The 25481-nt window shown below is 37.9% G+C and overlaps 1 protein-coding gene across 3 annotated transcripts in view; it reads right to left on the bottom strand.

Moving 5' to 3' along the window:
• Positions 1–25481, bottom strand: part of GRID2 (glutamate ionotropic receptor delta type subunit 2) — a 1028529-nt gene that overhangs the window by 435826 nt on the left and 567222 nt on the right. For all 3 annotated transcript variants that reach the window (XR_009631647.2, XM_060779233.2, XM_060779232.2), the window contains exon 3: positions 20238–20522. Coding sequence is in view for 2 of the 3 variants with exons in the window: in XM_060779233.2 (XP_060635216.1) it covers positions 20238–20522 (285 nt within the window). In the remaining variant the exon portion in view is untranslated. The remainder of the gene's footprint in view (positions 1–20237; positions 20523–25481) is intronic.

Here is a 25481-nt window from a genome sequence, read left to right as displayed (position 1 = left end):
CAGTCTAATCAGTGCTGTTAGAGGTCTTTTTGGCACTTCAAGGCCAATTTAAGAAGCAACACAATTATGTGAACTGCTACAAATGTGCCTGATTTTAAGTGCACCATAAAAATACACACACGCATACGCACACGGTTATCCCTTTGCAGTGCTGGCAAGGTATCAAAAAGTTTAAAATAACTTTTCAGGTGCAAGATAAAGGCTGGTATAAGTTATTCATTTGATTCAACATCTGCCAGTAATACTCCAAATATTTCATATAGAGAATTGAAGATCCCCTCTCTCACACACATACAAAATCCAATGACTTCCATTAAAAGGAAGTGAAATGGTCTCTGGAGAGCTGCATAGCATAGTGATTGAGATACTAAAGTGTCAGGGAAAGGGAACACATCTAGCTTTTGCCAGAACTATGACATTACCTTTCCTCTATATCCACCTCCTTGGAGGATGAAAATGTATAAGTTGGATCCATAAAAATATGCTAGCAACTCCCTTCCCTTGCAATATTCCCTGCTTCAAAGGCTCTCTTACCACTATTTACAATTATAGTGAACTTTTAATTCAAATGATAGATCACATAGGCTGTAAGAATATACTGACATTCCTGTTTAATTTAAAACATGGCAACAACAATGGAGCTGAGAACCAATTTACAAGCTAGCCAAGTGCCTGTGGGCTATATATTTTAATTGATTTTTCCTGTTTCTTTAAAACATTACTGAATTCATAATAAATTAATTAAATTTATCAGAATTAATTCTTCAGGAAATGTTATTACTGTCAATAATTTTATCAGAAAATAAAATAGAGGCCCATCTAGTGTCAAGTTCATTCCTTTGTTACTCAGTACAATTCTCCCTCAGTCTCTCCCACTGTGTAATTCAGTCTCCCTGACACAACCAAATAGAAATGGCAAGGAGGGAGTGGATTAAATGCAGGCTTAAATTATGTGAAAGATATCCCCTGCAGCCAGTTTAAAGCTGTTCATGTCCTTCCCCCACCCAACACACGCACTAAATATAACTGGATCAATGCTTGCTTGTTTTCTCAGAAATCTATCAGGGGAGATGGAATCATCCTCCCACCCTGTTGTTTCACCTCCATTCTTAATTATGAGTCATGTGTAAGTCGGATGTTTGTAACTAAGGGACTGCCTGTATTCTTAAAACAAACAATTATTGATCCTGGGAAAAAATGTACTGAAGCTTTCTCTTTTGTAAGTCTTACTGAAAAGAATGAAGGTTATGCAAGAACATAGAGCATTTCTATGTGGCTTGGCCATAATAATTTCAAAGTGGAGTGTGGTCTTCACTATTTGTGTTACAAAAGAGATTTCCACTACTTGGGTAGAATCACTTGCTCTTATTCAGTGGTTGTTTTTCAGTTTAAAACAACCGAAGTGGAAAGAAGGGCTTCAGCCAATCTATCACCAGTCATGAAAAATGACTCAACTGTGACAGCACATGAGAAGCCATGAAGCTACAATGTCTTCATCTAAACTTGTGAAAAATGAGTACACAATTTCCAAATGGATATGTCAGCACTGACCATGAATAATCTGGCCTGCTCTAGAAGATAGGCTGGGGAGATGATGCTCGCTGATTAGGAAAAGACATAAAGCCACAATTTCCTCATATATATATAGTGGAAAACTAGAAAATAAATCACTTGTAGGTAACAGAAAATGGATGACCCATTGAGACCATGACAATTCTAACATTAAACTATACATAATAAATATGGATATATGCCACAAAACATTTTCCTTTCCTTAGACCTCTCCTGAAAATCTCAAATTTATCAGTTAAAAAATAAATTCACCTGGAGATATTCACTCGTTGATCTATGCAAAAGGTTGTTTTGCTTCCATTGCAGATGAAAATAGTTTTTGTGTTAACAGATGAAGCTGTCCAAATTCTTATCAGTAGTACTCTGTGAACCTACTGCAGTCATCCTTCTTTACAAGCAATAGCTGCAGTGGCAAAGGCCTTACATTATAGAGATGAACACCTGAGTGCAGAGACATAGTTCAAATGGTGTGGGAGAAATTTCAGTTCCTGGACAAAATATGGTGCCCCACAGTGGCAGGACAGTGTTAATATGTGTGTGTGTGTGCGTGTTTGTGGATATTACTCACACACCACCACCAAAAAGTCTTCACTAACTTTGTCCTCCGAAGTGTTCCTTGTACAAAGTTTTGTATAATGGTTTTTTCCTCAAGCTGCATACAACAGGGACTCATTCTATATCTTCCAAAATTTCAAAGATGAAAACTCTTACATCTGGCCAAGCATCACTAGGGGACAATCACAATGGGAAAAAAAATGATTGATTAAAAAAACCCCACACGACAATGGAAATGCTAGAAGACCTTGAATTTTCACTGGCAGCATAAAAGTGATTTCACCAGTTTGTTGCCCAGTCCCAGCAGGTAAATTGCAATTTAAGATAAGATAGATTTGCTTCTTTTAAAGACTCCATTATGCCACTAAAATTTGGTAACGTAGTTTGCTCCTCAGTGTGGGTTGTATAATAAGAGAGTGAACTTAGAAAGCTTGTAGGGAGATGCATGGATCACAAACTCCATATGTTTCCAACTCCTGAGGTAAATGGGACTAATCTCCAAGTAAATAAGTTTAAGACAGCATTACAGCCAATTGGAATATTTGCAGATATTTCTATGCAAAGCAGACTGTTTGCACTTTGGGACACAGCTACACAGAAGAAATAATGCCAGGCTTGACTGTACTCTGAAATACAGCTCTTGATACTCAGTTTTAATTTGCACGGTGGCAAAAGCGAATTATCACTATATTGTCTTGAATTGCAATGGGAAAGCAATAGCTCTGCCTATGGAAGCCTTCAGGACATTGCTCCATGATGTTAAGAAATGGTAGATAAAACATTTGTCCAAGCAAACTAACTCTCAGCTTGATTCACAACCAGTTGCTTATGTGCAGTACTCAAGGCAGCAAATGTTTATGGAGACTTTTGATTGAAAAAAAGGAAGAACACTGTTTTTAGTTTTTTGCTTCAAGAGACTAAATTAATTGGAACAATTTTCTGTGAATTATTCCCTTGTTTCTGCTATGGATACTTACTACCTAATGCTAACAGCTTCCTTAATTTCATTAAAATAGTTTCGTAGAGCTAGGAGACAGATGGGTGTTTATTTTTATTTCTGTGAGTTGTTTAGACAAATGCAAGGCTACTAGGCACTACATTGGGACAGGAAATATAGACATATCTAAATGCCTTTCAAATACACATATGAATACCTCACACACTTCTATTTCTCTTAGATGTACTCATAAACAAGCAACATCTGTAGAAGATGTTTCTGATCTCCTTTTGAAATGAAGCAAGCATCTTTTGGACTTTATGCCAGATCAACCTGGTTATATTGAGTTTATTTGCTATAGTGTTTAACGGTATAGTTAGTTTATCTGTGAAACTTTTATTGATAGAGCTTTAATTACCCCCATAAAACTTACTACTGCTCAAGGCTTTAACTCCACTAAAGCCCCTTCTAAACTCGTCTACATTTATTTTAATAGCACTATTCTAACAGCTGTCTTTGAGAATCAATCTAAAAGCTAAAAAAATCCAACATTTTGCACTTCCCGGTTCTTGTTTTTCTAATTTCGAAATGAAAGAAAGTTTTATGGATAGTTTTATAGGGTTGGGTTTATGAACAGTTTTACAATGACATATACAGGAATTGGACAGAGAGTGTGTATATCCATGCTGGTTCCACTGGACCTTGGAGTGACCATTAGTCACGTTTTTGGTTTGTGTTTTCTTTAGCTTGCATATGTTAGCTACCTAAAGCACCATTATTGGAAGTAAGGTGGAATATAAATGCAACATTCTAAGCCACTCTTAAGCCAAACCTAGTACAGGCAGTCCCTGAGTTACAAGCTTTCAACTTATAAATGATTCATACTTTCAAACAAGAGTGAGACAACAGAAAGTGAGAGAAATCTATGCCTAGAAGGGAAAATCCACTCCTGAAAGAATTATGATGGGGGAAAGGGTTCTCCACTGAAGCTTTATCTCCAATCATTGTTTCTACAACAAATCAAATTTTGCAAGATCCAATTATCACAGTGGAAGAAAGTGAGGTGAAGTCTTCTGAATAGGAGTATAGAGAGGAAAACAAACATCACAGGGGGGTTAACCCTTCTCTGTGCTACCCAAAGCATGTATGTATGTATGTATGTATGTGTATATACTTTTTTTTCAGTGATAACTACCAGAATCTCACAATCAACATTGGTTGTTCAGGCTGGGAGATTTTTGGAGTTGTTCAAACAAAGTAATATTCTCAAATTCCATCAAGAAACTACTCAAACATGAAACCAATAGTTTCTAAAGAAACATACATTATCATGGTTTAGCCTTTTTAATGCCATGCAGTGATATAGAAGTGGTGGCAATCTTTGACATATGAATAGATCTTGCCATTTTTTTAAAAGAACAAAACATTATGAACTAATGCAAAGAAAATAATACAATCATAAACTTGAATTAATTATATGTTTACAAAGGCAGAGTGAAGTAAGTGAATCTGTGGGAATTTGGCACATAGCCAAAGGAATAATAAACAGCTTTAAGATAGACTGGAGACAACCCAGAGAATATTATAGTAATCAAGCTGTTGCAAACACTTCCTAGATAATTATGAGTATTTGCAAACAATTACGGTCCATGGGATATTTTGGGGTGCTTTTATTAAAACTGCATTTTGCCTTTTAAAGCAAAAGCCATTCTTTCAGTTCTACTCCTTGGTTTTCTTTTCCACTGTTTGAATGGGCACGTGACTGGCTTAAATCACCTACAGAGGCCATGCTCTCCCCCCCCCCCCCCCCATATATATAGGCATGCTTTTTGGCCTCCCCTGGATGTCAGCAAATTGATCCACCCCATCCACATTGCTTTATGGTGGGGTGAATGTGCTTCTCTCAGTTTTGCTGATTGGTTTTCTTTTCCACTGTTTGAATGGTCTTGCCAATCATTGTAAAACCGTTTCACTTACATTGAATGTATAAGATACTGGGAGGATTCAAGCACTGAAATTCAAACTCAATCCATTTTTTAAAATGTATGTGTGCATAAGTATGCTTAAAAAATTTGGTTCATACTTGTTTTCCCCCAAGGCGGAGGCAGAAAAATCCAGTTATCCACAGCATCTCCTATGAATTACCTGGTCAATAAAAGTGAGTTTGTGACAGTATCTATCTGGCATCCATTCCAACACATTTATATGATTATTACATGGTGTTTAAAATGCAGAGATTTTTAGAGATACTATGTCTCTCCAGATTCTTATGGAAACATTTATCTGATTGTGAAAGCTACAATTGTTGTCATCAGGGCCCTATTACTCTATCCCAGTCCCTGACCTTGTCACATAGACTATAGGAGCACAGGAGAATAATAATATACCGCAAAGTGCTCATTTAAGCTTTTCTATTTCATGAATTAAAGTCATGAAATGAAATAATGGGATTTGTGGCATGGATATTGGTGAGGAAAACAGCACAGTTCCTTTATAAAGTTGTAATTTCCAAATATTCCAACTAAAACTTGATGTTTTTTAAAAATACGTTTTTATTGCGGACACAGGTAGAATAATATCACAATCCATCACCCTTTCAGAATACATATCAAATATTATTTTCTTAGTGTTCTTATTCTTGCCTATTCCACCTTTATCTCCCACTTGTGTCTATCGATTTTACATGCCTCCTCCCCACACCCACCCTCTGGGAATAGTAGTTGCCTTCATTGAAATATTATTTTGATTGATCAATCATAGAAAGAGAATGGTTCAGTTCTTTATATTTTTCTTTTCCTTCAACTTTATCTATCAATCTTCCCCATTTCAGAACCCAATTCTTGATTTGGCATAATGTATATTTGGTTCTTCTTTCAAGGACGTAGTCCCCCCCAAGGCCACAGTTGCTTGGGCGGCAACTATCATGTATTTTATAATTCCCTCCCGCCCAATCTTTGACGTTTTTGTTCTTGTCTAATTTCTGAGTGAAAAATTCTTTTTTAAAATTCAAAACCAATTTATACCCTATTAATTCTACCATTTCCTTCTTTACCTTATTATATGCCTTGCGGGATTTATCAGCTTTCCACAGGGCTTGTAAGACATATTTGTTTCGACAGGCTTTTGATCTTTGATGTGTTGTTTAATTTGTGTTAGATTTTAGTTTGTTCTTGTAAGCTGCTCCGAGCCCTAGGGGAGTGGCAGCATATAAGTTTGAAATACACATAAATAAATAAATAAAATATATTTTTACACTGTCACATTTCCACCACATATGGATATAGGAGCCAATTTTTCCACATCTGTGCCAACACAATTTTGTGGTTGATTTAGTTATGTGCGCTAATTTAATTGGGGTTCTGTATTAGTCAGTATTTTCCCTCTCTGTTCCTTATGTACTTGATATTTTTTTATTGAATTGGTCCAGTGTTCAATGTCTGAATCATTGTTATTCAGGTTCTCTTTCCATATCTCTACCAATGTTTGTTTCAAATTATATTGATTTCCAACTAATTTCTTCTATACGAATCCCATCAGGCCTTTCTCCTTTTCTAATTTTCACTTTCTAATTTGATCAAAATTTTGTTTTTGGGGTCTTCTTTTTTCCTCCAATTCATGATCTTTTGTTTCAGTTCATTCCAAGAGAGCCAGTTACATTGACCACATTTGCCCTTTATCATCTACCAATCCTTAATTGTCCCATCTGGGTTTAGGAGATCTCTTATCAATTTCATTCCATTTTGTTTCAAATTTGTTATTACTTTGCCAAATATCTGTTCCTTTTTATTGTCTAGAAACCCTACTGGAAGTATATCTACTTTATTTATTGGGAATTTACCTTGCCATGTTTTGCAGCACTCCAGGGATGAGATCATTGCCCCCCCCCCCTTAATCTTTTTGAGTTTTATTGTCTATCCATCCTTTTAAGCACAAGCAATGATCCCATCCATTAATTGTTTTTTTTTTCAATTCTTGCCCATCTTCTTGAATCCTCAAAATCGAATTCTATCAATCTTGTAAACTGGCAGGCCTCAAAATAATTTTGTAAATTACCCCCCCCCCCCCCCCACACACACACACCTTCTGTTTCCTTCTGGAGAGTAAAATATTGAATTGGAAATTCTATTTTTATTTGTTCCTGCTATCCAAGTTTTTATTGATTTGTCCCTTTTCTTGATTATTTTGCTGTGAATACTATATGGGAATGGCAATGATTCTTCTCAATTCATATTTGTGAAATATCTTTTGTTCAATAAATAATATTTTAGGCACAAAATATTGTTTGCACAAATATTGCTTGTTGTGCAAATCAATTTTTCAGAAAAAAACATTTTGACATACAAAACATTTAGCTGATCTCATCACTCTCAGGAGTGTCCCTTGATTATGGAGACATCATTTTCTATCAAAAATGAGAAATTTGTGAATGTTCTTTGCATACTTACTTCATATCATTGAATACCATATTTTGGCAAGAAGAATCAATAAGAATCATTTCCATTATCTGACAATGATATTTCCGAAAAACCCACCTTTTCTTTTTGGCGATGCCCCATCCAAAGACTTTCTAAGGAGCTGAGAAGTGATGTCTGCAACATGGGGCAAATCAAGAACAGACAGCTGTGACTGGTTTACTGAAATTGCCCAAAATCATGAGTCATGGTTTGTTTCAATAAATCATAACTAAAACTAGGGCTATGAAAAAAATGTGGCCATTGTTCAAATTTCACTTGAGATTAACCTTACGAATGGCAAAATATCATTTTGAGGATCCTCTGACCCCCTGAAGAGATACCACTTCTGAGAAAATAGAGACAACATTTTCAAATCATAGTCTGTATATTATGAGTAAACATTACATTGCATAAGACAATGCATTTCTGAAGTGAAGCATGCACATACAGCAAACACAACAGGACAGGAAGATTAAACTTTAAGATACAAACAATTCACCCCAAACTATTCAATTTTGACAAGGCTGAATTTACTGAATTTTGAAATCATTTTCTTTTTACAAAGATATATCCATGAAATTGTGTAAGACCAAACTCTCCCGTCAAGGAAGGGAAAATGAGGAAGAAATCAAGTCAGAATTCTTTATTCCTTGTGACACTAGCTATAATTTGCTTTCAACAATATAATTTGTTTGTTTGCATGTAATACTAAACTGTGGCTATAATCAAATATTTCTGAACTTTTCATGGCACATTAGGGGTGAAACAGTGCAAGACTTGGTAAGCGGCCCAAAGCTTGGCTGAATGAATTTCTGTAATTATAGACTACTTTACTGAGATTTTTGAGAAATGGTTTTTTCTTTGGTATACAATTTTATTTTGACTTAACACTGGTGGAAGATCCAATATAAATAAAGAGAGCCTTCTTATGTTCATGGCAAAAATATCTAATATTCGACCCCTATAGCTTTGACCTTCCCAACTTCTTCTTAGAGCTCTTTTTGCTCATAAGATGGAGAAATTAAAAAATGATACCCACGATGTAAGTGCCTGGAGTGCAAGCAACACAATGTCCCTCTGCTGCATGGTACCTTATTAATTTCTCACACCTGAACACTCAAGGTGGTGCATTATTAGCAGGCAAGCAAGTAGGGAACACTGATGGATTCATTCAGCTGGAGCAATATTCAGGTATGCTCATTTGACTATTTCATTGTAAACGCAGGCTATGTCATCTTCAATCACCCGGCTTAAATATATGTGAGCCTTGATTCTAGCTATAGTTACAATATATTTTACAGACTAAGCAAATAAGGAAATTCTTGAATATCCTAAATGACAATCTACCTTTCAAAATCCAGACACTTCATTATTTATTTGTGGTTTCAATCTGAGTTTTTAACACACAAATACAACAAATAATACATAGCACTGTTCTAGCTGTCAACTGATAAGCACCAAAGCCAGAGAGATCTACCAAGGTTCTGGATATACGGAATATAAGAGGGCAAGGTGAAAAATAGAAGAAAATCAGCTACATTCTAACCAGGCAACCATTAAAAATACTGGATAGAATACCTTTTGCCACTGGGGGTGTTTTTTTCTATTTTCTGTTGGGCCTATAGTCTCTCAAAATATGTTCTAAAGTGTAGAAGGGGTAAAATGACAATATTTCCCCTTCTACACTTTAGAACGTATTTTGAGAGACTATAGAAGAGGAAATATTGTCATTTTACTCCTTTATCTTTGTTAGGTCTCTGTTACATGCAAATATTGAAAGAACAGGCTCACAACTATACATAGGAGGCTTATGTCCTCATCACATGGAGCATGTTCCCATTGCAAAACATTTCATTTTCATTTCAAGGCAAAGAGGCATGGAGCCCATCACATGATGTTTGCCAACTTCTGGGTAACATAAATTGTCCTTCATCCTTGAAATGGAGATGAAGTGTGCTAAAAGGAGGAATCGTGTTCTGAGCCCCTGGTGCATGCCAAAACCATCATTAATGCCAAAAAAAAAAACCACATGTGAAGGGATCTGACAGATTGACCATGTTGAATCATTTCTGTGACATGAAAAAAAGGCATTTCTTCACCACTTTGCTGTCACTACATTTTCTCCTTAATAGTAATCTAGGTCCCATAGGAATTGGTGGATTTCTCAATTAAACTCCATTTTGTGAAGTGTGCTCCATTATCCTTCTGCTGTTTAAAGTGGTTTAACGAAAGTTTTGGTCCTACTAAAAAAAGAGTTTTAAAAATTTATTTATTTATTTATTTACAGTTCTTATATTCCGCCCTTCTCACCCCGCAGGGTGAGAAGGGCGGATTACAGTAAACACATATATGGCAAACATTCAATGCCAGTTTGACAAATAACATTTAACAGACAAATACACCGAGGCTATTTAACTTTTTTTTCCTGGCCGCCAGGGGAGCTACTGCTTTTCATTGTCCATCAACGACACCGATGAAGTTCTTCCGCATTCCACATTCCCCGGAGTCTTTTTTCTTTATGGCCTCATAAATTAGTTAAATTTAGCCTCCCACACAAGGTGGTACCTTATTTTCCTACTTGACAGATGCAACTGTCTTTCGGGTTGCAAAGGTCGACAACGGGCTACACAATGGCTTGGCACCCACTCCAGCCCGGGCTGGCTTCGAACTCATGACCAGAGTGATCTTAATGCAGCTGACACTCAGCCAGCTGCGCCACAATCCCTGTGTGCTGATCTCCTCTAGAGGGAGTCTACCAAATTGAAAGGAGTGTAAAAAGAGAAGATTCCATTCTACTGGTTTACTTAAGGGGAGGAATTCAAACAGAAGAGGGGAATATCCCATTGAAAAAAGGTTTTAAAATTGGGAGGAGACATTGCTGCCTCTGGTGTGTGGGGCTTTGGGGAGGGCAAGGAATCCCATTGAAAGAAGAGTTTTTCCAACTGCGTCCTGTCTCCTTTAATGCAAGGGCTTTGGTCAGGGCAATTTTATTCCATGGAAAGAAGTGTTTTTACAGTGGTGTCAGTCTTCTTTGATGTAAGGGGTTTTGGACAGGTCAAGGGACATTTTGGCTTTTGGATATTGAAGTTTTCCCTGATTAAAAAATAAGTAATATGGAGACAGAGAAGAAAAGGATTCCTCGTGTGATGGTTTCACAGTGGGTGAAACTTGAAGAGAGAAACCTGTGTGATCAGAAGTTTGTTGAGGTGAGTTGAGAGGAGAATCCCACACTGATGTTACTTTACTACCCCTATGTCAGCATAGAAGCAGAAGGAAGCCATCCTACCAAGGTAGGTGATAGAAATATTCTGGGATTGGGGCTCTTGATGGGTTTTATCAGTAGGTAGAGATGGAATAATTATAAGGAGCAGGCAGACTGGCAGTGGGATGTGCATGTCATAGATTGATAGGAACCATTGCCAACTCCAATGCTGATTTGCCTGCCTTCTGCAATAAAGTCCTTAATTAAGATGTAAGGATTCAAGGGATCCATTCTTTGAATACATCTGATGGGTTAGGAGGACAAAAATGCATTTCTTTTAAAAAATAAAGTTGGATCCTTGATTTACCAGCATTACCTGCTAATCTTTACTCGTGCAGCTAAGCTAGTAAAAATAAGGATAAGCAATTTCATTTCAGTGTGTTTGCTTGGAATGCACATGACCTATACATTTATATGAGAGTGAGCAAGCTCGCCCTGCAGAATGCCAACTTCTGAAGATCTCCAATGCGATTTCTGTTTTTCAGATATAGAAAACTTCAAGGCATTTCTCTATCTTCTAAGATACAACCTTTGTTTAAAACAAATTTCAGGACCATGGTCAATTTCAATACTGCCTTGACAAGATCAGGAAAGATTGCTCCCTTACCCTAAATAAAAGATTCAGTATTCATACCCTTTCATTATAAGCCTTTCCCTTTTAACTTTCATTTTTCTAAATAACAATCTTAATAACATTTCTTTCACTCCTGAACCTTTACCCTACACGTTAACCTCTAAAACAAGGAGTTTCGACAACAATTGCTTGTCTCCAAGGCAAGTAGGAGAGGAAGAGAATCTGCAGACAAAAACAGATTTTTTTGCCCTTTTCGTTTGTGCACAAAATGCCAGGAGAACCTAAAATAATATATAGTCAACATAAAACAGAATGAGAAATGAAACAAAATGTATTCCTCAAGAAAAGATCCCACTCTTTTCACCTTTCAACCAATGCACTGAACATTTTTGTCAGTTAGAGCATCAATATAACTTTAAATGCAACTGTTTCTAAACACTAAAAATAATTGTATCTTTATATCAATCTATAAAACGCTGTTAGAGTAAAATGGCACACAACTCATAATTAATGTTTCTTCATGAACAATTTGCAACTATGATAAATTGTATGATTTCAAATATATACATGCCAAGCAGTATCAGAAGACAAAGACCTAACTGAAGAAAAGTCATATTATTTCATTAAAAAATCCTGTATATATCACAAATGGGTACATGTTTGATTTTTCTTCATCAAAAGTTTCAGTGATGTGAAAAACTACTTTAACTGAGATAGTTTAATCCAATTTCTTCCCTTTCATAACAGATGCTCTTCTTTCCATCCCCAATGCATTGAAGCTTTATTTATATCTTTGTATGGAGATATATGCATTCAAATTTATGAAAAGTTCACTAACATAGTCACGGACAGCTCAAGAATATTTCCTTCCAATCTCTGGATGTTCAGTGCAATGAACAGAATGGATTCTTAGTATAGCAAAAGTTTAAGGCGTTCCATTTAACTTGGACTAAATTTCTGTGTCTCCTACTGGCTTTTCTTGGAAAGGAGCAAAATGTTTCCCCAGTGTCCTCATTAGCATTTTCAGAATAAGATTAAATCTCATATATCTTTCAGAATAAGATTAAATCTCATATATCTTTTAACCTGGTGACCTGTTTTAATATATATTGATATTTAGTTTTTAGGCATTTGATTGTATTTTATGATGTGTTTTATTGTTTTGGCATTGAATTGTTGCCTGTTGGTAGCCATCCTGAGTCCCTTCTTGGAGGTTGAGATAAGAACTTTAAATGTTCCAAATAAAGTTTTTGGAACTTTATATGTTCCAAATAAAATAATAAATAAATGTAGTGACAATGCTCACAACAGCACAACTTGGCTATATCCTAAAAGCCGGGTTACTGCACCTTGTGACTAAAGTTGCCATGATGGGGCCACCTAATCTGCCTCCTCTCCAGTGAAGCGAAGCAGTGTGCTCATCACATACATTTCCTATCAGATTATTAAGAGCTTGGGAATTTCCAGGAAATTTGAAATCTCACAGAGTTCAGAGACACTCTCTCCTCACAATAGACTTGTGGATGCTTGAGCTGGTTTGAGAATACGGAGAGCTATTCCATATTATTATGTTGAAAACCTGGCAACCCATCCATCCATCCCACCTGAAATCACCAGTGACTGGAGTCATGACCAATAACATAAACAAGTGGCTTTCTCCTGGAAAAGAAGAATTTCCAACCAAGACAGTTGACAGGGCCAAAGAGTTAAAGTGCCCTTCTCCCCATGCCATGTTTTCCATCTGGCGCACACTCCTTCTCCGTGCCAGCTCTTTATTAAGGGGCAAAACCCCAAGTATCACATTTACTTTGACCCTGATTTAAAATGGATGCTCCAATGGTTGTTGGCCTTTCTGCTTATTTGTTCTTATACTCATCACATAGTAAAGTTTCATCTGAAATGCAGTTGATGGTATTGCTTTTCCATAAAACTGAAGTGAGCTCTCAGAGTCATTTTCCTCTCAAACAGCTAATTAGGACTTATATGACAAAAATAACTTCTTTCAAAGGCTTCTATTTTCTTTGTTGGCATGAGAATTTTAAATAGACGGGAGACTTCTATCATCCAGAAATAATAGGTATGGCTCTTCTCTGCCCCCATAATAAATCAAATCAATAGGTCCACTTGCATTCAAAAATAATTTGGACTATTTCTACAAAGCAGAACAGAAAGAAAATAATATTGCGCCCTGTAGAAATGCATAATTCCAAATATAAATTATGCACTATCACTCCTCTAATGAAAGGCAATTACTGATAGGCAAGATAAAAGTCAAATGCAATTCTAGTGTGTTGAACTTAAAACCTATGGCATTGATAAATGGATATGTAAATGAATGCTGTCCCTTTGTACTATGTGAGGTATTTGGACTAGCATGATATTCTTGATTCCAGCTTACTTTGTTATAGTGAAATTTATTGCAAACACCCAAAGCTTTATTTTTCTTCATCATCAAACCAGGATATTTGTAGGCATAATTTCAACAATGCCAATTGGTATTTCAAATTCAGAAATTAAACAATCCACACAAAGAAAGTGCATAATTTCTAATAAAGTAAATATACACACATTTTGATTGCCAATATGGGTGTCTACCTATGTTATGCTTTTTTTAAAGTCACATTTTCTTCTCTAAAAGCAAACTGAAAGAGAAGAACGTAAATGAAAGCACTGGGAAATACATGCAATCTATCACATATAGAAGACTGAATGTGCTGAATCAAAGAGCACTTTGTAGATAAAGCCAGCATTCTGGACCTGGTGGTAAGTTCTATTGACCTCAATCATGTATATGTGTGAGCAGGTCTCCATAGGACTATGGTGTTATAGTCAAATGATACTGCCAAGTTGTACTTGTTACAATGCCTATTATAAGGTAAAGGTAAAGGTAGTCCCCTGACATTAAGTCCAGTCATGTCTGACTCTGGGGTGTGGTGCTCATCTCCATTTCTAAGCCGAAGAGCCAGCGTTGTCATGTGGCCGGCATGACCTCATGGAGCGCTGTTACCTTCCCGCCGGAGCGGTACCTATTGATCTACTCACATTTGCATGTTTTCGAACTGCTAGGTTGGCAGAAGCTAGGGCTGACAGCGGAAGCTCACGCCGCTCCCCGGAATCGAACCTGCGACCTTTCGATCAACAAGCTCAGCAGCTCAGTGCTTTAACCCACTGCGCCACCAGGGGCTCTTAATGCCTATTATATGTCTCTATATATAGCAGTGAAATGGATTCTTTCTTTCTTTCTTTCTTTCTTTCTTTCTTTCTTTAAAACATTTATATTCCGCCCTTCTCACCCCGCAGGGGACTCAGGGCAGAGCACAACATATTATATACGGCAAACATTCAATGCCGGGACATAAGACCATACATATATACAACCATTAAAATAACTTATGTTCACATTAAAAGTTGCTTAAAAACCATCTCAGGACACCATTTTGCCTCATTGCATTGCGCCAAAGGTTTGGTCTTTAGAAACTTAGTTACTCTTCCTTTAAGAAAATGCTGAAGATACTGTGAATTTTGCACTGAAAAATTTCCTCGAACATATTTCTAACTACAAAGAAAGCTAAACCATGCCTAATTTAGTAATCTTTGATCATTCATCCCCTCAATCAAAAGGTCACTTCAAATAAAGAATAATGCATTAGAAGATGGGACACATAATCATCTCCCAAGGTATGACCAACAATTTTAAAAAAACCCAAAGAAAGTGAAAATAACTTTAAAATCTTAAAAAGTACAAGACCACACAGTACATCCGTGTAAACAAAGCCATCCCCAACCATTCTTCCTCACCACTCATTCTGCTCTTGCCCCTCCCACCCAGCATGCTGTGCTCCATGAGGAACAGGCTTACCGGAGCACCAGCATGGCCGTGAGCTACTGGGTCTCAAAAGGTCAGGAAGGAGGAGGAAGAAAAGAGAGAGAAAGAGGGGGAGGGAGAGAAAGAGAGAAAAAGACTTTTCAATCTGGGCTACGGAGGAGGGGAGAGGGAAGAGACACAGAGAGGGGAGGAGTCACGCACCTTTTGCCTCTCAGCCCTGGCACATGGTGCTCTCTTTCAAACTTCCATCAAAAAGATGTGAAAGATACGGGGGGGGGGGGGGAGAAAGAGGTGAGTGCACACACACACACACACAAGGACATACACACATAGACACAGTGCCAAAAATGGCACAAAAAGGCAGCATGTGAGGAGGGAGAGCAAAGGGCCTGCCATCTCCCCCCACCCTGCAGCAGAGTTCAGACTGCTCTTTGCAGATCACCTATAAATCCAACCAACTCCCAAATGTCAAGGTCTTCCCCGAACTCCACTAGTGTTCACATTTGGGCATATTGAGTATTCCTCCCCAGTATGGTCCAGATCCAGCATTGCTAGGCTTCACAATGCTCTCCAAATGCAGGTGAACTTCTATTATTATTATTATTATTATTATTATTATTATTCACAGTCTTGAATGGCCATCTGTCAGGAGTGCTTTGGTTGTGCTTCCCCCTTAATGCAGAAGGGGCTGGACTGGCTGGCTTTTGGAAGTCTCTTCCTACACTAGGATTCTAATACTATTATTATTAATAATAATAACCACAGCCTTTATGGCCATTTGACAGGAGTGCTTTGGTTGTGCTTCCCCCTTATGGAAGAAGGGGCTGGGCTGGATGATCCCTAGTGATCTCTTCCCTCCCCTTCCCTTCCCATCCCATCACTTTCTCTTCTGGGCTTGGTGTCACCCACTTGGTTAAGCGCTTAAGACCCGCAGAGAGAGAGGGGGGAGAGAGAGGGAGAGGGAGAGAGAATGATTGAGAGAGAAAGAAGATCCTTCCCACAGGAGGAGGAGCCTGAGCAGGTCAAGGCCGCCCCTGAGCATCCACAGAGTGCTTCCTGAGAGTAGTGCGTGTTAGTGGGGATGGTTTTGTACAGACCTTTTAGGAAGGCAAAGGAAGAGATACCCTGTAGAATTACAGGCAGCCTTCAAGCTATGAACAAGATCCATTTTCTAGGTTTGCTCTTCAGTTGCATCTTTATGTAAGCCCCCTTCCACACACCTGAATAAGATCCTGCACTACCAGCTTTCACATGGAATATATAGCTGTGTAGACTGAGATAACCCAGGGCTCTCCCACACATCGCTATATCTCAGAATATCAAGGCAGAAATTCTCACATTATTTGAGTGTGGACTCAGATAATCCAGCTCAAAGCAGATATTGTAGGATTTTCTGCCTTGATATTCAGGGTTATAGGACTGTGTGGAAGGAAGGAAAGTAAGAAGAAGAGAAGGAAGAAAGCAGAGAAAGGAGAAGGGAAAGCAAAAGGGAGGGAAAGGAAGGAAAGAGGTAGAGAAGGAAGGAAGGAAGGAAGGAAGGAAGGAAAGAGGGAGGGAAGGAAGGAAGGAAGGAAGGAAGGAAGGAAGGAAGGAAGGAAGGAAGGAAGGAAAGAGGGAGGGAAGGAAGGAAGGAGAGAAAGAAAGGAGTGAGGGAAGGTTGGCCACAGCAATGTGGTGGGTACAGTTTGTGTGTGTGTATATAACTGCCTGTGTAGCAAGTCTCACTGAATAAAGACTACTTCAGTAGGTATGGTATGCTGATATTTTATGCTTTGGTTTAGCTTTTGTGCTCTATTCAATAAAACACACTATTTACATAACAATAGCCTTTTTTTGATCTGCATGTGGTTCAATATTCCAAACTGTAGGCTTCAGAAGGGAAGCATTGCAAAATATTTTCTCTGTGATGCCTTTCCTAGCAGCCTGAGCTGAGAAGACTCGACCAGCATTGACAGGCTCTGGGGGACCAATAACCAGTCATCCTTGGCTAGAATGACATTACTGAGTTGTATAGGCTGACATAGGGGCTCCATGTGACTATATCCTCTTGAGTTAGAAGTTCTCAATAACATCTCTTTCCCCTCAAATAAGTATATATTTCAAAAAGTTGTTACTCCTTAACACTTGTGAAATTTAAAAAAAGCTATTACATAGGATTTTCAAAGGATTGGTGAAAATTAATAGAGCCCAGCTGCAGTCTTTCATTTAATTTAGATAGATAAAACTTGTGTCATAACTTTTAAGAGTATCCAGATTTTCATAATTCAATTTGGGGATCCAATTTGGCAATCTGGATTTAGTTCCAATTCAGTCTGGATTGTTTCAGACACATTTTGACTCTATGTGGCTCCAAATCTGAATTTTTATGCTGCTAATAGATATGTGATTTTTGTTTTATCTTGCATGTTCAGGCAACTTGAAGACATGGGAGCCTCTTTTAAGAAGATTAACTCTGCAAGATTGCAGACAAATAGATTCAGAAGAGGTTTTACTTTTTGTCATATGCTATGACTCAGGCTTACCCAACCTTATATCCTTGCAATATTGTTGGATTATAATTCTTTTCATGAGTTCCAATCTTGAACATCTCTGTCTGTTAAGATGAAAAGGATATTCCAAATGATTCCCCTTGAATGTGCTAGAAGTAAACGGAAAATTTCTAAATGATTTCTGGACTGTGGTCAGAGATATTGGGAGTGTGGACCTATAATACCATATTGGCAAAGGTTAACTATGTCCAGGCATTATATATAAGCTTTAGCTTGATATCGTTTCTATTTGAAAGACATTATAATTGTGTTTTGATGTTGGACTAGGACTCAAGACCTGATGAAGATTCAAATCTCCACTTGGCCATGGAAACCCACTGGGTGACTCTAGGCACTTTAGACACTCTCTCTGTACCTGAGGAAGACAATGGCAAACCCCCTTCAAGAAAATTTTGTAGATAAAAACCTGCCCCAAATCAGGAATGGCTTGAAGGCCCACAGCAACATACTTGTGTGACTCCTTCACTGGTTATCTCTGTGATCATCTGTTGAATTTCTCACTCTGTCAATCAAACGTAGCAACAAACAGGTCTCCATAGGCTAGTTAAGATAATTAAGATCAGAGTGTGTTTTTGCCAAACAAAACTCAAGCATACTATAAAAATGTGCTTGTAATTCCAAAGGATTTAGGACCTTTCTACATATTTATTTATTTATACCCCACATTTCTCTACCCCGGAAGGAACTTAAGGCTGCTTACACAGTGCCTCGAAACATACAAAATTCACCTAAAAATGGTTTGGATTAAAATTACAACATAATAATCATGATTAAAATACATTCAAGGTTAAAACACGCCATCCAGTGTTCAAGATCTAAAGGCATTCCATAATCAATTTCACATAATTCCACATTAAGATTACTGTACTGCCCTATTTTTTGAAAGCCTGTTCCTGGAGTCAGGTTTTGACGCTCCTCCTGAAGGCTAATAGGAAGAGGACTAATCTAATGTCACTAAGGAGGAAGTTCCACAACCAAGGGTCCACCACTGAGAAGGCTCTGTCTCTCGTCCCCACCAGCAGAGCTTGTGAGGAAGGTGGGCCTGAGAGCAGGGCCTCCCCACATGATCTTAGTCTCCGAGCTGGTTTGTAGAGGAAGATACATTCAGACAGGTAGCCCGGGACAGAACTGTTTAGTAATATAACCCAGAACAGGGGTCCTCAAACTTTTTAAACAGAGGGCCAGGTCATAGTCCCTCAAACTGTTGGAGGGTTGGATTATAATTTGGAAAAAAAAATGAATGAATTCCTATGCACACAGCACGTCTTATTTGTAGTGCAAAAAAATTAAAAACAATACAATAATTAAAATGAAGAACAATCTTAACAAATATAAATTTATTAGTATTTCAATGGGAAGTGTGGTCCTGCTTTAGGCTGATGAGATAGGATTGTTGTTGTTGTTGTTGTTGTTGTTGTTGTTGTTGTTGTGTGCTCTTGAGTCATTATAGACTTAGGTTGACCCTGGGCAAGGGCCTTATAAATGACCTTGGAGGGCCGCATTCGGCCCCCAGGCCTTAGTTTGAGGACCCCTGACCTAGAATATCAAGGCAGATAATCCACAATATCTATTTTGAACTGGGTTATTTGAGTCCACACTGCCACAGAATCCAGTTCAGTGTGGATTTTAGACAGCTGTGTGGAAGGGGCCTTAAAGCAACTAAACTAAGCTTCATGCTGGTGATGGACATGAACCAAACTTTTCCTTGTTTCCATTCATTTCTGATGCATGTATAGTAACCCCAAAGCGAACCTATGACAGAGTTTTGGCAGAATTTGTTCAGAGATGGTTTGTTCTTGCCTTTTCCTGAGTCTCAGAGAGTGTGACTTGCCCAATAGGTTTCTCAGGTTGAGCAGGGGCTTAAACCTGTTGTCCCTCTATCCTAGACCAACAGTTGAACTACTGTACCACATGGTTCCCTAGACCTTCTATTCCACAACCTTTAGAAAATTAATCAACTGTACCCCCAAAATTGTCATCATTTATTTCCTCAAAAAGTATAATGATATTACATAAATATTGGCATGACAGAAGGTAAGCAAAAGTTTGGTTACTTGGCATTTCTTGTTATCATCTTTTTTTAAAAAAAATGGCTTCTAAAATGAACATAATATATGTAAATTGGCTGGCAAGTCTATTCAGTTGTTTCTTTCAAACTCTTTCAAACATCCATATGTGATGTGAAACATCAAATGCATGAGGGGCTCCAGTGCTCTGCTTCATGCCACATGGGGGAAAAAATACCCTTAGCAATTCAATTTAACACTTATCAGAGGAATTATCAAGACAATTCATAAAAGTTGATGGCTTTCAGGAATAGAGAGTGGTGTTAAAAAAGCACACACAGTAAGGATTGTGAAATGCTAATGTTGTCATAAAATGCTTAGAGAGCAATGCAATCTCATGGAAAATTTTAAAGTTCCTAATGCGATTGTGCTTAATAATATTATCACGTTTTATGATTTTCAGTAACCCCTTATATACAGTGCTATACTGAATGCTACTTACCATACTCGCTGTCATAGAAAATGATGAATTTCTGCCAGGCATATTCTGTGACCACTCTCAAGATGACATCATTGATGTAGACAGGCGGGCGGACAAAGAGCGTGTAGTCATCATTTCTGTTGCTCCTGGTGGTCCCACAGCCACTCCTAGGAGTCCCAGCTGTTGACCGCTGGATGAAGAGGTGAGGAATATGCATAGCATCTGCCAAGGACTGAAGGGATCCTGCTGACGTACAGCCAATGGAACTGACAAGAGCAAGGATGCCATGGTTCATAAGGTCACAAGCTGCAAGAAAGCACAATGATATTCAAGATGACAAAGACAGCTCAGTCCACTCACAGAGAGCAAACTCTTTCCTCACTCTATGCCAATCTTCAAGTTAAAAAAAAATAGTGAAGCCTGACATCTAGCAGCTTCAGTCAAGTATGAAGAGGCAAGGATCTTTCCAGAAATTCAATAATCCTGTCTTTGTTTTATTTTAATTTTTTTTTTAAAAAAACCCCACACAACCAATTCTAAAAGTCTATATGGTGCCATAAAAGCTGTGCAACTTGTCCATTCACTCAAAATTGCCAAACATATTACTGCCAATGAGAACTATATGACTGCCCATCCCCTCACAATCTGGAAGCAGGACTGAGCCAGCAAAGGAGTCACAACTATAAATATAGCCTTCTGAGGATTTCTATGGAGATTATTTACCAAATCCAATATTAAATTAAATTAAACGGAGCTCTTTGAGAGATAAATAGTTCTCTAAGTCTAGCACCCAAGCTCCAAAAACAGGATATAGGCATTGTATCATCACATTTGAAGAAATAATGCCTTAAAGTCGCTGTCATATTTCAAAGGAATATGATTATACACACATGTATATGCAAATCTGTTGCTAAAAGAGTAAAAAAAAATGGAGTGTTCTGGTGAAAATAAGAGATAACTTAATTGATCTCGATCTTGATTTTGAAAAAGGACCATTCTCTTATCAGCATAATCCCATTTAAGGAGAGACAGATAAGAGAAATGGGTAATTAGTCCAAAGGATATTATTTGGACATCCTGAGCTTTTCTAGCGGTGCAACAGTGTTAAGTAGTAATGAATAGCTCTATATATCAAAAGTCCCCAATGAACAGATAACCAAAGTCTTGTGACAGATTAAAGTCTAACAGATTTATTGTGGTATAATGTTTTGGGTCTTGATTCCTGTTGTGAAATACTGACCTAAAAGCTACTGTTCTCACACTCTAACACCACACTGCTTAACTAGAATTTACCAGTACAATGGGTTCTATTTATTTAGGATTAAATTAAACAAAGGTTATTTCTCTCACTTCTGGTGTTACAAATGGTGTGAGGTTCATCGCGAAGCATTACAGATTGCACTTCCTGAATTTCATGCTCATATGCCCACATTTATTTTTCATTTCCTCTGTGCATGTGCATGTCTGCATACATCAATATGTATACAAGTTCATGAATCTGAATTAGAGATGGAAATAACCTTTTCAGATATTCAAAAATGGTTGAAAATGTTTTTGTGTGTGTTGGTAAACCCTGACGAGAAGAATCCTGGAATGATGAAAAGCTTTGAGATTTATTTCACTCAAAATTCACATATGGTGGGTTTTTTTTTTTTTTTGTAGAATGATATTTCATGCACAAAAACTATGTGCAAATTTCATGCAGAAAATTTCTATAGAATAGAATAGTATTTGAAAACTATTTCAGCAGGAAATTTCCAATCAAAAAGTAAACATTATAGGACAAAATATTTCTTGATCTGAAGTACCACAATATTCTTCTTTTTCTAATATGCTACAAATGAATGTGTAAATCAACATGAACAAAACTATGTGTTGCAGAGATCCAGAAATGGGAGCCGACACCCAGATACAGCAGGAGAAACATCTTTGGTTTAACAGAAGTAGTGTACTGTAGTTAAAAATGACCTCCATCAATCAACCCAGAACTAGGAACGTACACAATTCCATTTCACAATTCAGGATTTGGGAAAATTTGGTGATCCAGCAGCCGGACTGCCAAAAATGGACCAGGCGAGGGTAGTCAAAGGCTCAGCCAGAACTGACCATGTGGTGGCCAATCTTTCAGCTACATTCAGGAGATTTGATTTCTCAATGATTGACAAGAGCAGTTGCATGTGCCCCCCTGCCCCTGCTAGCCTTGCCAGAGTCAATCAGTAGAAGAAAGTGAATTACATGTCATTTTGCAAAGCTGGTCTATATATACCAGGGTGAACTTCTCCATTATTCTGTGCCATCCTGGCATTTTAGAGAAAGAGATCATGTGTTAGCTAGCTCTGTGCTTTATTTCAGTGCCATTGCTGCTTAGGATTGCTTTTTGATAATTCCAATCTTCTTCTGCATGATATCATTTTTGCTTTAACTTGACGGAGTGTGAGATAGGTTTAGGGAAGGGAGAGATAGCCTGACTCCCTTGAGTCCCCACAGAGAAAATATTATTTCAATCTCAATCACTCCCCAGCCCTACCTTCTGGTTTCTATACTGGGTCATGCACCAGCAGCCCTACCACCCCCCAAATATTTTTTAAAATTACAAAAAAAACCCCTTTTTTTCTAGTTCACTGCTTTTGAATTTCTGCTATTCCCTCCCCAGCCCTGCCTTCTGGCTTGTGTGTACTCCTTCACCAGTCCAGCAGCCTTCCTCTGTTCTATTGCAGTGAAGAAATTCCTGAGGATACCTCTTTTGGGTTTTTTAAAAAGATGTTTTATTTGTAGAAACTTTTAAAAAATCCTAAAAAATCAGTGGATGACCCAAAACATTCTGAAACTTGGAGAGATTGCACTTGTAAATGTGTCCTCCAAGTGTCACAATTTTTGTACCAATAGCCATAAAAATGATGGAAAGAGGAGCTTCATAAGTTTATTTATTGTTGCCAGGTCATGGAATGGTATTTCCCCCCTCCCTATTTCAGGAATTTCCCAGTAAATGGAATGGTTGGGGGGAGAGGACACGAAAATGACACTTTTTGTCATCTCGCAAACCTCTACTCAGAGCCATTCACAGAATTGGCAAATAAATGGCATTAGTCTACAAGTAAAAATATTTTGATTCTGTGTAACTTATCTTCATATCAATTATGCCGCAACATAAATCAACTTTAGCACTCATAGACTCTTTAAATATACTACCAAGATCATTATCACCTGACTGGAATAGTTTTTCCTTTGTAATTTGATTATCCTGAAGTCTATTCTGTGGTTGGATGAGTGCTATATTTCCCTATCCACATGCCACACGTGTTAATGTGGCAGATAAGTGACAGATCAATGTGAGAAACTGCTTTAAATTTTCCCCACACTCTTGACTACCAACCAGACAGATCTAATCTGGATTCATAGCATCTGTGTAACAGACTCTTATCTACCCACTGTAAATAGGAGTAATATAAAATATGCAAGACTTCTCTCTCTCTCTCTCTCTGTACACACACACACAAACACACACACCTTGAAACCACCAGTATGGGAAACATGGAATTATTTATGCAAAAATTAACACCTTGTAACTAATGGTCCAGTTAATGAAGGCTGAGAAGCAGTAGAAAATCTTGAAATGCCATACTAATGACATCCACATTAATTCCAGAGGTATTTATCATGATTAATGTTAGTGCAATTGATAAATATCAAAGGAATTAATAATGATTAAGGCCATAATGTTGACACATTACCCTGTGAGAAGTAAGCAGAGGGTGAAGTGTTTATCTTGGCTTTCTAGTGGAGTTGGAAGGCAGAGTGAAAAGGCAGTATAACTTTTTTGGAGTAATTGCACAGCCCCTGAGGTTTTCTGTGCCCAATTTATGCTTGACCATCAACATAGGTAGCTGACCTTTTCTTCAAGATTCAGTGCAGGCAACTGCAGATCTAATGAACTGCTACCTCTTTCTGTATGGGCATATGCTGTAAGGTATGTCCTGACACATATTTGTGTGCTGTTACTTCTTTCCAATAAATTGTATGTTTTATTGCAGGTATGTAAATAAGCTTCAAGGGTTTAATCTAGAGATAAGATTAAGGCCTGCAAATTGTTTTCAAGGGGATATCTTATTTTTTTAAAAAAAAAGGATTGCCTGAATAAGTAACAACCTGTTCTGTTTATTTATGTATGCCTCTTTGCCTACATCTGTTAATGTGACCTGCTAGTCATCTTTTACCTTAGGACATTTGCTGCATCTCCACTGGGATTGTAAGAGCTGTTTCAGCTCTGCATCTAGCTGGTGTTCCTTGCCATCACTTGGCAGCAGCTCCACCAAAACAATTGGATAGTCGGCACATCTGGATCCCCAAATCTCCCCTGTGGATCCAAACAATACAGTTCTTCCCTCTCCTCTGACCCCCTTGTCACTGAACTAGATTATATCGCAATGTGGACTCAGATAACCCAGTTTACAGCAAATATTTTGGATTATCTGTTTGATATTCTGGGTTATATTGCTATGTGGAAGGCCCCTAGGTCTTTCTCACCTGCTTGAGTCTCTTCTTTCTCCTACCCTTCACCATTCCTAGTTCACCTTTTAACCTCCTTAGTCTCCATATATTTTAACAGTTGGTTTGGGTGAACCAATGTAAACCAACTGAATGGTGCTACTGATATAAGCTACTCACCAACCGTGAGAAACCACATAAGAAAATAATAAGTGAGTCAAATTAATACTGTGAATATCAAGGACTCAGGTCCAGGTATTTACAAGCTCTGCTATCTGATAATGCTGTAATGCTGAACTGGGCAACCCCATGGGTCATGGGTTGCACATTCCTCCACTTCTCTTCCAAACCTATGTCACCCATGTGTGCTCTGGAATTAACTATGGAAACAGCAAAACCTAAAAGACTTGTATATGAGAAAATCACATGTAGAATGCATCAATTAAGCCTAATTGCATTGGGAGTCATTGAAGATAGTTATGTACCCTCTGTGCTTTGTTTTATATGAAAACAACACTCATGGGAATACTATTTTGATTGTAAAAAAATATGTGCAAGTTCAGCACATATTGTTTTCACCCTGAATCCCACCAAATAATTTTGGCGATGCAGCCTGAACACATTCTAAGGGACAGATTTCCAGGTCAGACCCACAGATGCTGCTCATTACTTTTTTTTTTTAACTGAAGCTACTGGAACATATACAGGACACATGCCATATCTAACTACATTGATTCCACTTTAATAGATACATGTTTAAATGGTGAGTTTTATTCCTGC

The sequence above is a fragment of the Anolis sagrei genome, chromosome 5 (genome assembly GCF_037176765.1).
Source record: "Anolis sagrei isolate rAnoSag1 chromosome 5, rAnoSag1.mat, whole genome shotgun sequence".
Classification (NCBI taxonomy): domain Eukaryota; kingdom Metazoa; phylum Chordata; class Lepidosauria; order Squamata; family Dactyloidae; genus Anolis; species Anolis sagrei.
This window is presented reverse-complemented; position numbering and strand designations above follow the sequence as displayed.